This window comes from Acanthochromis polyacanthus, chromosome 3 (genome assembly GCF_021347895.1).
Source record: "Acanthochromis polyacanthus isolate Apoly-LR-REF ecotype Palm Island chromosome 3, KAUST_Apoly_ChrSc, whole genome shotgun sequence".
NCBI classification, from domain to species: Eukaryota; Metazoa; Chordata; class Actinopteri; family Pomacentridae; genus Acanthochromis; species Acanthochromis polyacanthus.
The window spans coordinates 772575-789013 of record NC_067115.1 but is presented as its reverse complement, the minus strand read 5'-3'; the positions used below and the strand labels follow the sequence as shown (position 1 = coordinate 789013).

Below are 16439 nucleotides of genomic sequence, written 5' to 3'. Positions count from 1 at the left end.
AATCTGACTCCACCTTAGGGGTAGAATAAGTCAGGTGGTCCAAAACCCAGCACTTATTTAGCGCTGACAAAGTTGAAAAAAAAGGGGGGGGGTTGGCACTTCTTCTGCAACTTGATGACAACACCTTTGACCAATCGCACTTGAAGCACTTTTTGAACTTACTACAGGTTTTTCCTTATGTCTGAATTCTTGCTTGTGTTTTACGTTGCTTTGGACGAAAGCATCTGCTAAATGAAATTGTAGAATTGTAGAATTGTAGAGCAGAGACTACTGGACCAAGACAAAGGAATCTGGAGTTCTGGAACTGATGGACTGACCAAATAAAGACCAGACTGGCATCCTGTTGAACAGACCTGGGATTTATTGATTCAGAAACAGATCAAAAGTTTCACCCAAAGCGAGGCTCTGGGAACTGATAGTAGGACCTATATATATATATATATATGTATATATATATATATATATATGTGTGTGTGTGTGTGTGTGTGTGTGTGTCTCAGGGTAGAGACTGCGATTTGGTAGAATTGGAGTTTCTACCAGTAGAGTTTGTGATTTTAATCTCTACCAGTAGAGATGGAACTTTAAATCTGACCCCTGACCTGGTAGGATTGGAGTTTCTACTGGTAGAAACTGCGATCGCAATCTCTACTGGTAGAAACTCCAATTCTACCAAATCGCAGTCTCTACCCTGAGACACACACACACACACACACACACACACACACACACACACACACACACACACACACACACACACATATATATATATATATATATATATACATATATGAAGTGTTCATTTGCAAAATCAGGTAACTCCGTTTTCAGAAAACTCATTGTTTTATTGTTTACTTTAGATAATAATCATAATAACACTGATAATTTATTTTTTCTCTATTTTGTCATGTATTTTTCTACCACTCAACTTCAGTTTGATTGATATTATCTCAAGGAAACAATAAAAAATGTTTTCTGAAAATGTATCAAAACAGACTTATCTGTTTTTGCAAATGAACTCTTCATATATATATATATATATATATATATATATATATATATACACACGTGTTTAAATGATTTAAATGATTTTTTTTTACTTTATTTGTTTCTTTTGCCCTTGTTTTTTTTATATTTGGTTTTAAACTATTTCGTATTTTACTGATAATATTTATTGATCTGCATTGATAATAACTGACATCAACCTGGTGTTAAACTGTCTGTTGTCGCCCCCTGTCAGCAGCTGCCGGTGCTGCTGTTTCTATTCCCGGAGACGCCGCCTCCATTTTAGCACCGACACCAGGCGGAGCGGCAGCGGCTCGCAGCATTCAGCGGCCGGCGGAAGGACTCCTGCGGCGGGACTGTGGCTCAGACCCCGGCGGTGGTTTCCTTCAGCCTCAATCAGCCTTTTCTGCGGGATGGCGGCGCTGCGGCGGGACGCGGCCGAATCGGCGGAGGATTTGTGAGGATTTAGTGGCTCGTCCTGTGCGGTGAGACTCGTCGTCGAGTGGAGGAGAGGAGGCGGCGGCTCGGCTTCGGATGGTGAGGTACCGGCTTTATTCTAATCGGCCTTAGCTGTGACGGGCCGCCTGCTCCCGGGCATCATAAGGCGGCTTTGTGTGATCTCCTGAGCCGCTCGCTAGGCCGCTGCTGCAGCCTCTCCGGCGGCCTGTCAGCGGTGGCGTTTCGCTGCTTTCCCCCGGACAGCATCCATCCGGCCCGGGTGTTTCTGGGGAGGGGGGGCGGTTATATAATGAGTGCGCAGAGGACACCGAGCTGTCCGGCGGTCTGTCCGTCTGTCGGCCCGCTGCTGGCCCGCAGTCTCTCCGGTTCTCCTCCCGGGGCCTCTCGGTGCGCTAATGGCGCACATTAGCGCTTATTTTCGGGCTTTGTGTCCGGACGGATGGGATGAGGCGGGGGGGGGGCTGCAGGTGCAGCAAGGCCGCTGCTCCTCCTCTGGTTCCCGGTCAGAGTCACTGAGAGCAGCCGCAGAAAAACACTGGATGTTAGAAACCAGGTCAGACACACAACACCACAGACACACAACAAACACCACACCACAGACACACAACACCACAGACACACAACAAACACCACAGACACACAACAAACACACAACAAACACCACACCACAGACACACAACACCACAGACACACAACAAACACCACAGACACACAACAAACACCACACCACAGACACACAACACCACAGACACACAACAAATACCACAGACACACAACAAACACCACACCACAGACACACAACACCACAGACACACAACAAACACCACACCACAGACACACAACACCACAGACACACAACAAATACCACAGACACACAACAAACACCACACCACAGACACACAACACCACAGACACACAACAAACACCACACCACAGACACACAACACCACAGACACACAACAAACACCACACCACAGACACACAACACCACAGACACACAACAAACACCACACCACAGACACACAACACCACAGACACACAACAAACACCACACCACAGACACACAACACCACAGACACACAACAAACACCACACCACAGACACACAACACCACAGACACACAACAAACACCACACCACAGACACACAACACCACAGACACACAACAAACACCACACCACAGACACACAACACCACAGACACACAACAAACACCACAGACACACAACAAACACCACAGACACACAACAAACACCACACCACAGACACACAACACCACAGACACACAACAAACACCACACCACAGACACACAACACCACAGACACACAACAAACACCACACCACAGACACACAACACCACAGACACACAACACCACAGACACACAACAAATACCACAGACACACAACAAACACCACACCACAGACACACAACACCACAGACACACAACAAACACCACACCACAGACACACAACACCACAGACACACAACACCACAGACACAAAACACCACAGACACACAACACCACAGACACACAACAAACACCACACCACAGACACACAACACCACAGACACACAACAAACACCACACCACAGACACACAACACCACAGACACACAACAAACACCACAGACACACAACACCACAGACACACAACAAACACCACAGACACACAACAAACACCACAGACACACAACACCACAGACACACAACAAACACCACAGGCACACAACAAACACCACACCACAGACACACAACACCACAGACACACAACAAACACCACACCACAGACACACAACAAACACCACAGACACACAACAAACACCACAGACACACAACAAACACCACAGACACACAACACCACAGACACACAACAAACACCACAGTCGCACAGCAGCCTCTCGAAACGAGCCGCATAACGACCAAAACGAGATGCAAAACGAGACACAAAATGAAAAAAACGAGTCACAAAATGCAGCTATACTACTGCTATGCTACAGGGAATCCTCAACTTAAGTCTGAGTTCGGTTCCTACACACTGACGTAAGTTTATTTTCACCGTAAGTCGGAACTCTGATGAAAATATAAACAAAGCCGTTACGTGCACCGTGACATCGATCATTTTACACATTTGTACAACTACAGTAACAACAAACGGTCATCAGCTCACACTGAAACACAACTCGGCAGGAAAATACCGACCAAAATGTAAACTGTAAGTCTGACTTAAGTTGGGAGCCATAATGTTAGCGAATGTAGCACGATCCAATGTGGCAACAAATGTAAACAAAGCTGTCTTATAGCGCCGCGGGTCGATGTATCCATCCGCTCACAAACTAGTTCCAGTGAACTAGTTCTGATGTAGTGATGAAATGCCGTAAACCCAGGACCTCCTGTATCAGGTCTTTAAGATCCAAAATAACCAAATGGCGACCTGGCGACCGTCTAAATCGAGCACTGAGATCCGATGGAGATTGGTAATTAAGAGCTTTATATGTCAGGAGAAGGATTTTAAATTGTATTCTAAATTTAACAGGAAGCCAATGAAGAGAAACCAGTGTAGGAGAAATATGATCTCTTTTGCTAACTGGATGTTAAAAGAATGTTTCTAACTTTTAAAATATTTCTCAGGTGGAAAAATGAAGTCCTACAGAGTAGTTTTATGTGTGAGTTAAAGGACATGTCCTGGTCAAAGACAACTCTGAGGTTCCTCACAGTCGTACTGGAGGCCAATGAAATGCCATCCAAAGTCTGGTTTAGTATAGAGATCTTCACTTTTCTGTCTGTTTCTGGTTAGTGATGGAACCTTTACCCTGGTTAGTGACGGAACCTTTAACCTGGTTAGTGACGGAACCTTTACCCTGGTTAGTGACGGAACCTTTAACCTGGTTAGTGACGGAACCTTTACCCTGGTTAGTGACGGAACCTTTACCCTGGTTAGTGACGGAACCTTTAACCTGGTTAGTGACGGAACCTTTAACCTGGTTAGTGACGGAACCTTTAACCTGGTTAGTGACGGAACCTTTAACCTGGTTAGTGGCGGAACCTTTAACCTGGATAGTGACGGAACCTTTAACCTGGATAGTGACGGAACCTTTAACCTGGATAGTGACGGAACCTTTAACCTGGATAGTGGCGGAACCTTTAACCTGGATAGTGGCGGAACCTTTAACCTGGTTAGTGGCGGAACCTTTAACCTGGTTAGTGACGGAACCTTTACCCTGGTTAGTGGCGGAACCTTTAACCTGGTTAGTGGTGGAACCTTTAACCTGGTTAGTGATGGAACCTTTAACCTGGTTAGTGATGGAACCTTTAACCTGGGTAGTGACGGAACCTTTAACCTGGTTAGTGGTGGAACCTTTACCCTGGTTAGTGATGGAACCTTTAACCTGGGTAGTGACGGAACCTTTAACCTGGTTAGTGGTGGAACCTTTACCCTGGTTAGTGATGGAACCTTTAACCTGGGTAGTGACGGAACCTTTACCCTGGTTAGTGACGGAACCTTTACCCTGGTTAGTGACGGAACCTTTACCCTGGTTAGTGACGGAACCTTTACCCTGGTTAGTGACGGAACCTTTAACCTGGGTAGTGACGGAACCTTTAACCTGGGTAGTGACGGAACCTTTAACCTGGGTAGTGACGGAACCTTTATCCTGGATAGTGACGGAACCTTTAACCTGGGTAGTGGTGGAACCTTTACCCTGGTTAGTGATGGAACCTTTAACCTGGGTAGTGACGGAACCTTTATCCTGGTTAGTGACGGAACCTTTAACCTGGTTAGTGGTGGAACCTTTACCCTGGTTAGTGACGGAACCTTTACCCTGGTTAGTGACGGAACCTTTACCCTGGTTAGTGACGGAACCTTTACCCTGGTTAGTGACGGAACCTTTACCCTGGTTAGTGACGGAACCTTTACCCTGGTTAGTGACGGAACCTTTAACCTGGGTAGTGACGGAACCTTTAACCTGGGTAGTGACGGAACCTTTACCCTGGGTAGTGACGGAACCTTTACCCTGGGTAGTGACGGAACCTTTAACCTGGGTAGTGACGGAACCTTTAACCTGGGTAGTGACGGAACCTTTATCCTGGTTAGTGACGGAACCTTTACCCTGGTTAGTGACGGAACCTTTACCCTGGTTAGTGACGGAACCTTTACCCTGGTTAGTGACGGAACCTTTAACCTGGGTAGTGACGGAACCTTTAACCTGGTTAGTGGTGGAACCTTTAGCCTGGATAGATACAAATGTAGATAATACCCATGTATGACTAGATCACATGATGGCGCTGTGTGCGGCTGGTCATCATCTACTGCTTCTACTATTTTATGTTTTTCTGATTTTATTTGTAAAAAACCAAAAACAACTAAATAGTCCATCATGCCTCTCATATAATGAGAATGAGAGGAAAACAAAAGCTTCAACATGTTTGAAAGGGAGTGGGACGAAGTTCAAACTTATTTAATCCCACCCCTACATTCATTCACTCATTACAGTCAGTTCCATGAAATATTCAATGAGAATCATTTTCACTGCCAACAGTTTTGCTGAGGCAAAAGACAAAAAACTTCAGCACTATACATCAATCAACTGCAAATCAATACTACTGTGAGCTCTAGTGGTCATTATGTTCATTTTCATCATCCCTTCCAAAGATTTTTTGTTTGTATTCATTTGTAAACTGGATGATGTTTGAACATTGTTTCAGTTCCAGAGCCGTTCTCCATTTATTGTCGGGCTAAAACTTTTCATCGTTGTTCTATGTTCTGGTGTCCTAAAATTTAATTCTTCTCTTAATGTGTAACCACCGACACGTTCCTGAAATTTACTCTGCGGTTTCTTCCTTGTTTTGAATACAAAATTTGTGTGTTTCAGAAAATGTACCTTGTGTTTTCAATAGTATGTGTCTGCATGAATACGGCCCTACTGCAATTTACGTTTTAAATTGGCGAGTTCACTCAAAATATACTTGCTACGCAAAAGGCTTATTGAAGGAAAATTCCCCGTTCATTTTAACCCCTGTAGGTTTTTCTACAGAGCCAGAGGCTGCTCTTTCTGGACCCCACCAAGTATTCCACACAAAGTACTACTTCATGTTCTACCTATGATGTTAAATGTTTAATTCACACAAGTAGTACTCATTACAATGTCACAAGTTTTCAAAATCTTCTTTTTATTAAGATAAAAGAATCATCTGTCATGGCCTTTGAGGAGTCTAGATCTAACAGGAAAGAGACAAAACGCAAGGGCAACTCTAAAGACAGATATATATTTATTTTACACGATAATGACAAAAATAAAAGCTACACACACACACACACACACAAAAGTAAATTAAGTCTGTGACTCCTGCTGCAAAACATCTGATCTCACTTCCTCCTGACAGACAGACGTTAATAAGCATAAGTAGATATAGCACTGATTTATCTGATAAACTGTTCATATTTCACTTATTTAATAAAATATATTTTATTTTTTACATTTCATGCCAATACAGCTCCTTTGAAATGAGCAGCACGTACCAACTGAACAGTCTGCCTTCTTTCTTCAGGTCTTTTTTGATCCTTCAGGAGAATTCCTCCACTTCACTGAAATAGTAGTCAGACATTATCACTGCAGGATGACAGAAACACACTTAAAGAGGACACATTCACAGACATTGGAACACTTTAACTACTTGTACTAGTAAACAGTTAAAAAACAAAAACATTTTAGTGCATTGTGTAAATCAAAAGAAAGCATCCTTTCCTCTTACCTTTGATGGTAAGCAGCACCACTGAAGAAGACCTGCTCAGCCTCCTGCAGGGACACATTGTCCTGCATAGACAGCCCACATATACTCACGCAAAAGAAACGCAAGTTTCTTTTACCCGATGAAAAATTAAATTTGGTTTCCCAAAACAAAAATGCATTTGGTACTTTGTGGTGCATGGTGTGTTCTTAACATTTTCTGTTGCGTTTTGTAAGGTTGGTGTGAAAACGGAAAACGAATTGTCACAATACACCAATGCATTGACGATGTGGACATGATTCACACTTTGCACATGCAATTGAATATGCACGATTTATCGACACCTTCAGTGGGTATAAATTTCATTCAAGATCATAGGCATTTCACTTGCTGTTTAACTATGCCACGCTTAAACCAAACTGAGAGGAACCAAGCCATCGGACGTCTGCAAGCTGGAGAGTCTGTCCGAGACATTGCCCGTCACTTTAATGTCAACATCACCACCATTTACCGTCTCCAGCGTCGATACAACACCACACAGAGCACCGATGACCTTCCCCGAAGCGGACAGACTCTCCAGCTCACAATAGAAAGAAAACAATGAGTTCAAAATGTGTCCTTTCTCTTCAAAATGAAGAGTATGTGGAACAACAAAAGCATTTTAGAGAGCAGTTTCTTCTTTGTGTAAACCTTTTTAAAACTGACCTCCTGGAATTCAATCCCTTGGTTTGTGACAATGGAAAGTGTGTACTGTAACAGATAAGATGGAAAACAAAGCATTTTATTTGCAGTGTTGACAGAAGATAAAAATTTCACAGACATCTGGCGTGGCAGGCCCTAAAATAAATAAAACAGATGAGATTAGACACATAACTGAAAACTGCTGTCTTCTCCATTACATGATGACTTCTATATGAAGTAAACAGTAGTATAAACAGTAACAGTATTTTGGAGGAGCTAATTATGCTTTTCTTTGTTACCTCAATATCATGGCCAGTCTTCTCAGTCCAGCTCCCAGCATCAATGTGCTGAGCAAGATCTGTGGGGAAAAAAAAACACAAAATTGAATTAAAGGATGTTTTGAGATTAAAAATAAAACTCTTGTAGTTCTTCAGTGCTGAAGCAAGTAAGCCTACAATGGCTGCCACATGTTTAAAAACCTATTTTACAGACTAAAAGTTCTGTGTGAGGTTAAGTTGGAGCAGCACCATAAACACATGTTCAAAAATAAAGATTCTATTCTGAAACCAGTGGAAATATCATCGATAACATCAAATCATATGAACTGATGCTGTGACAAGGCATACCACAATAAGAAAGTGGTGAAAACAAACCATTACAGGCTATCAAAACATAACCCAAAACACGCATCACATGCTGTAACAACGTAGCCCAAAACACGCATCACATGCTGAACAACGTAGCCCAACACACGCATCACATGCTGTAACAACGTAGTCCAAAACACGCATCACATGCTGTAACAACGTAGTCCAAAACACGCATCACATGCTGTAACAACGTAGCCCAAAACACGCATCACATGCTGTAACAACGTAGTCCAAAACACGCATCACATGCTGTAACAACGTAGCCCAAAACACGCATCACATGCTGTAACAACGTAGCCCAAAACACGCATCACATGCTGTAACAACGTAGCCCAAAACACGCATCACATGCTGTAACAACGTAGTCCAAAACACGCATCACATGCTGTAACAACGTAGCCCAACACACGCATCACATGCTGTAACAACGTAGTCCAAAACACGCATCACATGCTGTAACAACGTAGTCCAAAACACGCATCACATGCTGTAACAACGTAGTCCAAAACACGCATCACATGCTGAACAACGTAGCCCAAAACACGCATCACATGCTGAACAACGTAGCCCAACACACGCATCACATGCTGTAACAACGTAGCCCAAAACACGCATCACATGCTGTAACAACGTAATCCAAAACACGCATCACATGCTGTAACAACGTAGTCCAAAACACGCATCACATGCTGTAACAACGTAGTCCGAAACACGCATCACATGCTGTAACAACGTAGTCCAAAACACGCATCACATGCTGTAACAACGTAGCCCAAAACACGCATCACATGCTGTAACAACGTAGCCCAACACACGCATCACATGCTGAACAACGTAGTCCAAAACACGCATCACATGCTGAACAACGTAGCCCAACACACGCATCACATGCTGTAACAACGTAGTCCAAAACACGCATCACATGCTGAACAACGTAGCCCAACACACGCATCACATGCTGAACAACGTAGCCCAACACACGCATCACATGCTGTAACAACGTAGCCCAAAACACGCATCACATGCTGTAACAACGTAGCCCAAAACACGCATCACATGCTGTAACAACGTAGTCCAAAACACGCATCACATGCTGTAACAACGTAGCCCAACACACGCATCACATGCTGTAACAACGTAGTCCAAAACACGCATCACATGCTGAACAACGTAGTCCAAAACACGCATCACATGCTGTAACAACGTAGTCCAAAACACGCATCACATGCTGAACAACGTAGCCCAAAACACGCATCACATGCTGAACAACGTAGCCCAACACACGCATCACATGCTGTAACAACGTAGCCCAAAACACGCATCACATGCTGTAACAACGTAATCCAAAACACGCATCACATGCTGTAACAACGTAGTCCAAAACACGCATCACATGCTGTAACAACGTAGTCCGAAACACGCATCACATGCTGTAACAACGTAGTCCAAAACACGCATCACATGCTGTAACAACGTAGCCCAAAACACGCATCACATGCTGAACAACGTAGTCCAAAACACGCATCACATGCTGTAACAACGTAATCCAAAACACGCATCACATGCTGTAACAACGTAGTCCAAAACACGCATCACATGCTGTAACAACGTAGTCCGAAACACGCATCACATGCTGTAACAACGTAGTCCAAAACACGCATCACATGCTGTAACAACGTAGCCCAACACACGCATCACATGCTGAACAACGTAGTCCAAAACACGCATCACATGCTGAACAACGTAGCCCAACACACGCATCACATGCTGTAACAACGTAGTCCAAAACACGCATCACATGCTGAACAACGTAGCCCAACACACGCATCACATGCTGAACAACGTAGCCCAACACACGCATCACATGCTGAACAACGTAGTCCAAAACACGCATCACATGCTGTAACAACGTAGCCCAAAACACGCATCACATGCTGTAACAACGTAGCCCAACACACGCATCACATGCTGTAACAACGTAGCCCAACACACGCATCACATGCTGTAACAACGTAGCCCAAAACATGCATCACATGCTGTAACAACGTAGCCCAAAACATGCATCACATGCTGAACAACGTAGCCCAACACACGCATCACATGCTGTAACAACGTAGCCCAAAACACGCATCACATGCTGAACAACGTAGCCCAACACACGCATCACATGCTGAACAACGTAGCCCAAAACATGCATCACATGCTGAACAACGTAGCCCAACACACGCATCACATGCTGAACAACGTAGCCCAACACACGCATCACATGCTGAACAACGTAGCCCAAAACACGCATCACATGCTGAACAACGTAGCCCAACACACGCATCACATGCTGAACAACGTAGCCCAAAACATGCATCACATGCTGTAACAACGTAGCCCAAAACATGCATCACATGCTGAACAACGTAGCCCAACACACGCATCACATGCTGTAACAACGTAGCCCAAAACACGCATCACATGCTGTAACAACGTAGCCCAAAACACGCATCACATGCTGTAACAACGTAGCCCAAAACATGCATCACATGCTGAACAACGTAGCCCAACACACGCATCACATGCTGTAACAACGTAGCCCAACACACGCATCACATGCTGAACAACGTAGCCCAACACACGCATCACATGCTGTAACAACGTAGCCCAAAACACGCATCACATGCTGTAACAACGTAGTCCAAAACATGACATATATTTGACATAAAAGTGAGACAGATCGATAGTTGGTAAGATGTTGTTTGTCTCCTGCTTTGTACAAAGGAATCACTTTTGCTACTTTCATATTATCAGGAAATTGACCAGTTTGTAAAGACAAATTACAAATATGTGGTCAAGGTTTAGAGATGCCTTCGACTACACGTTTTACAGTCTTCATATCTATGTCATAATAGTCTGTAGATGTTTTATTTTTACACTCCCTAACAATGTCTAATATTTCATTTTCATCAACAGGTGTAAGAAACATGATCATAGGATTTATTTCTATCAAATTACATTTATAGTTTTCCATGTTGGTAAATTTCGCTGCAAGGTTAGGTCCAACATCCACAAAGAATTTATTAAATTTGTTAACGATCTCTTCCATATTATCTGTAGTTTTATTTCCTACTTTAAAATGTCGTGGATAATTAGTCATTCTTGACTTATTTCTAATTATATTATTTAATTTGTTCCAGAAGCCCTTGATGTTATTCCTATTGTTCTCTAATATCTGGTTGGGTGTTCTTCCCACCAAACTGCTGGTTGAGGTTTTTAGCATTGTTGGTCCAAGTCTGCTGGTCTTTATTATCTCTTGTCTCAGTTCTGGTCTCGTACCAGCTGCCTTAAAACATGCCATGGTTCCACGTCTCCTCAAAAAACCTCAGCTTAATCCTTCAGTTCTATCAAATTTTAGACCTGTTTCACATTTATCTTTTTTGTCAAAGGTTTTAGAAAAAGTTGTTTTTATACAATTCCAGTCTTGAGAACAGCGTTTATGAAAAATTTCTGTGTTCAGACCTGTCACAGTACTGGGTGTGCTCTGTTGAAGGTCCACAATGAAATGTTATTGTCCGTTGATGCCAAGCGTCCTATGATTCTAGTGCTGCTGGATACGGTGGACATACAGTCCTCCTGTCTCGTCTGAACCAGTATGTTGGCATCAGTGGCACCGCTCTTAAATGGTTCATTTCTTATCGTACTGATCAGAGATTTTCAGTAACGATTGGTGACCTGTCCTCCTCTTGTGGGGTGCCACAAGGTTCAGTTCTTGGTCCTACTCTCTTCTCCCTTTATATGCTGCTACTTGGGTCAATTATAGCAAAACATAATCTGTCTTTCCACTGCTAGGACATTCAGATTTATGTACCAGAGTAACCAACAGGAAGTGAGGCATTTAATAGGACAACTAGCCTTATTAGGGGCATTAAGGAGTGGATGTCATCCACTTTTTAGTTACAAATGAGAATGCATTGTGTTTGAGGGTACTGATACTGATCTGTCAAGTTTCTGTTCAGTGACTTTGAAAGCGACGGTCAAAAATCTTTTTCTATTTGACAGAGACTTGAAATTTAACAAACAAGTTGACACTTTTGTCTGACTCAAATGGTAGAAAATTACTCAAAAAATATTCAAAATGAATCATAAATGGAACAAAATAACTCAAAAATAACAAAAAACTGTTCTGAGCTAGTTAAAGATGAATTACAATTCAGGTTCACTTTTGACATTTCTTAAAATTGATTTGGATAATTTTCATGTTGTCATGAACACTTTAGATTTCTGGTTGGAGGTCATGAACCTCCTCAAAAGTTGGTGTCATGGTGCCCATGCTGCTACGCTCATCCTGGTCCTGGAGATCTAGGAGATCTCCTACGACTTCAAGGTGGAACATCTCACGTCATTAAAGGACCAAAGAAGCGCTCTGATTGTATAGTTTTTTTTTCTTCTGTGAAGCAGTTTGGTCACCCTTTGGAGAACATCTTTGTGGAGGATGTTTGTGTGTCAGAGCTCTAATGGCTTATCTTCTGTTATCTTCTGTTATCTGGACCCTGCAGCTGCTGGAGGATTGGAACGGTTGTTTTGTGCAGGTTGTGGAGCTTTCAGGCTGTTTGTGGAGCTTTAAATGTTTGTTTTCAGTTTGTTGGATGTTCAAGATGAACTTCAAATTCTCAGCAGAAACGTGCCAGAGATAATCTGACGCTCACAGACGCGCCGCCGTTATTTGGACGCTGCAGGAATGTTGAGAGAACGTTCAGTTATAACAGAAGCTTCTGATCAGGCTGATTAAAAAAAAAAACAAAAAAAACATCATGCTTACAGCTGTTAGCGCAATACTAAGCTAACATGGACTAATGGAGGCTAAGCTAATGCTAACAGTAGCTTTGCCTCAGCAGACAGTGCTAGCATTAGCAGGAAAAATTGATTTCATAGGAGCAGGCTGAGGTCATCGTGGGTCTCTGTGGGTCTCTGTAGGTCTATTCAATTCAATTCGATTCGATTCAATTTTATTTATATAGCATCAATTACAGTCAAATTGTCTCAAGACGCTTTACAGAACCCATATGCCTGACCCCTAGAGCAAGCCCAAAGGCGACAGTGGCAGGAAAACACCCTTTTAACAGGGAAGAAACCTCGAGCAGAACCCGGCTCTATATGGGAGATGCCAGTGTTTACAAACAGTGACGTCACGAAGTCACGTGATTACCGCGCTGGTTGGCAAAAGGAACTAGAGGAACAATGGCTGATGCGAACTATCCTTCCGTGAAATTGTCCGATTATGCTCAATCCTCATCACCTGAGGCCCGACAAATATACGTGAGTAAGCTGAGATATCAGAGAAACAGTAAAACTTTGACAGATCCCTACAATTTGAAGCTTGGGTGAGTTGACGATCCTTCATTGTGAGCGGACATTTCCTTCACCGACATTTATTTTTACTTGATTGACACCGCTGGGCAGTTCACCCACCCAAAAATATATAATTATGAATTAAAAATAATATATCTTCTGTTAATCTTCAACAAGATGTCAAAGAAACGTCAATACGTTGCTGTATTTTTTGTCTCCAGTATGGCTTCTATGTAACAGTAACAGACCCACAGCATTTTTTAATTCTAAAAAAACGATCGCTAGACGCATACGGAAACAAATGTGGTTACAAATAGGAGGCTGCTGGCTTAAGGAGATGTTATTGAATATGCTTCATTCGACTTTAGTAAACTTTCATCGCCTAAAAAGCGATCGGTAACACATGACAACACTGAACCAAACCGAAAGTGTAGAGATCGCTTCACGCGAAGGATGCGACACTAAATCAATATCTTTTGGTAAATAAGCTCAAAGTTAGACATACTAAACATGCTAAACTGTTGAATAGTTTACCTGAAGAAAAGTGGGAGCCACAAACACGATCTCTGCTGCTTACTGGGGTACAATTTTTCCTGTTGATGGCTGAAGCCACCGCCATCTTCTCTCTCCTGACATCGGTATTCGGTGAAATTTCAAGCCTGATCCCTTCTCAAAACGCTTCGTACAACAACAACTACACACGATATTACCATTGTGGTAAATACATGTGCAATTTCATTCATGAAAAGCGATAACTTTACGTATTTGTTTCAAACCCGATACCGTTCTCGTAGCAAGCCGTTATGTTACTGCCGGTTCTTGCCAACCAGTAGCAGTCTTGTACCACGTGACCATAGCTAATGACGACATGCTGGCGTCTCCCATAGGGGGGACCCATCTGCCTGCTGGCCGGGGGGGTTGAGAGGGACAGAGGAGGGCAAGGGGGAGGGATGGGAAAGCAAGGAAAACACAACACACATCTGTGGATCTCTGTGGGTCTCTGTGGATCTCTGTGGGTCTCTGTGGATCTCTGTGGGTCTCTGTGGGTCTCTGTGGATGTGGACGGTGCAGCTCTGGAGGCTGCAGATGAGTCATGCTGCTGCAGCTCCATGACAACAGAGGAGGAATCTCCTCTCTACGGACAGAGTGCTGCCCCCTACAGGTCCAGATCCAGCTGAGGATTCAGGACTCTGGTTGTCTGAACGTTGAGGTGTCGGTTGCAATGATGAAGACTCCCACCAGCCTTCATCTTCGTCACTTCTTTGTTCTCCTACTCCGTGTGATGTAACTGTGACATCATCAGTCGGAGCTCCGTCACTGCAGCTCAGCGTCGAGTCGCCGGCGAGCCGTGTAAAACTGGGTCAGTCGGGTTACCGTGGCAACAGGATCAGTAGGTCACACGGGGAGGAAGCTGTCAGAGACCAGAGGCATGCTGGGAAATATATTCCTGCTGAAACAGAACAGCATGCAGGAGAGTCGTGCGCTGTAGAATGACGGGAACCACAGAGACGGTCCTCTGACTTCATTTTCTGGACAGAAGCACATGGCAAACGATGTGTTCAAGGACTGTTGGAAATCTGAGCATTAGTTTTCACAGAGTTTGGCTCATGAATTGTGTAGTTTTGGTGATTTAAAAAAAAACGAGATTTAAATAAACTTGTTTCACTTCCTGTTGGTTTGTGTCAGACTGAACTACAGCAGTTATGAAAAAGGTTTAATTAATAATCCTACGATTTATCAGCTGAATTCATCTCAGACTCAAACTTCTTTCATTTTTCTAAACTCTGATCCACATTTCTTAGCGTTTTCTGACATTTCAGAACCAGAATGCAGAAACCTCAGACTATTCCGTTAGAATCATCTTCAGTCCCAATGTTTCTGATGAATCCCTGAACGGCGTCTCTTTCCTCTCAGGTTCTCAGTGAGGATGCGGCAGTGAGCATGCTCAGAGTGTTGATCGTTACCATGGCGATATTCGGCGGCAGCCAGGCGTGCAGCGGTCAGGAGAACTGCTCGACCAACAGCGAGTCCAAAGACTACTGCTACTCGGCTCGGATCCGCAGCACCGTGCTGCAGGGGCTGCCGTTCGGCGGCGTCCCCACCGTCCTCGCCCTCGACTTCATGTGCTTCCTGGTGAGCCGCCGCTGTTGCCATGATGACCAGCGAACACGGAAACAGCCTGCAGAATGTTAGCATGTAGTAGCTTCAACATTAACAAAGAAAAACTACCAACGACACACAGAAATACTGTTACAGTAAAAGTACCAGCAACACACAGTAGAAGTACTCTGTTACAGTAAAAGTACAGAAAAAGGTTCAAATTATGTGAAAATGTAAATATAACTTGTGATGTCACATTTACCTGAGACCAGGTGAGATGATCCACTTGGACAGTTCCCTCTGAGCTTTTTAAGCTGTTGATCCTGAAGCTGAAACTGCAGATGAAGCACTTTGAGTCGAATCTTCTTCTTCTTCAGGTGCTGCTCTTCGTCTTCTCCATCCTGAGGAAGGTCGCGTGGGATTATGGCCGCCTGGCACTGGTCACTGACGCCGACAGGTAACTGACCAATCAGGAGTGTGTTTGGT

The 16439-nt window shown here is 43.6% G+C and overlaps 3 protein-coding genes across 6 annotated transcripts in view; 2 read left to right on the top strand and 1 right to left on the bottom strand.

The window, feature by feature from the left end:
• The first annotated feature begins 1263 nt into the window (after window positions 1-1263).
• Window positions 1264-16439, top strand: part of LOC110965247 (CSC1-like protein 2) — a 34565-nt gene continuing 19389 nt past the window's right edge. The window contains exons 1-3 of one of the 4 annotated variants that reach the window (XM_022214208.2): window positions 1264-1539; window positions 15768-15986; window positions 16331-16410. In XM_022214208.2, the coding sequence (XP_022069900.1) occupies window positions 1537-1539; window positions 15768-15986; window positions 16331-16410 (302 nt within the window). In that variant the 5' untranslated portion in view covers window positions 1264-1536. Of the gene's footprint in view, window positions 1545-15767; window positions 15987-16330; window positions 16411-16439 lie in introns of all 4 variants that reach the window. The other 3 variants (XM_022214206.2, XM_051946025.1, XM_051946026.1) reach the window with 3 other exon arrangements.
• On the top strand, window positions 1857-3501 carry LOC127533261 (histidine-rich glycoprotein-like). Its single transcript, XM_051945871.1, has 3 exons — window positions 1857-1928; window positions 2008-3182; window positions 3269-3501. Exons 1-3 carry the CDS (start codon window positions 1857-1859, stop codon window positions 3375-3377), a joined length of 1356 nt encoding a protein of 451 aa, XP_051801831.1. The 3' UTR covers window positions 3378-3501.
• LOC127533096 (uncharacterized) lies at window positions 4183-11862 on the bottom strand. The gene is made up of 6 exons (XM_051945310.1): window positions 11841-11862; window positions 8166-8224; window positions 4920-5687; window positions 4776-4823; window positions 4608-4631; window positions 4183-4535 (listed from the first exon to the last, which is right to left on the bottom strand). The coding sequence occupies exons 1-6, from the start codon at window positions 11860-11862 to the stop codon at window positions 4230-4232; spliced, it is 1227 nt and encodes a 408-aa protein (XP_051801270.1). The 3' UTR covers window positions 4183-4229.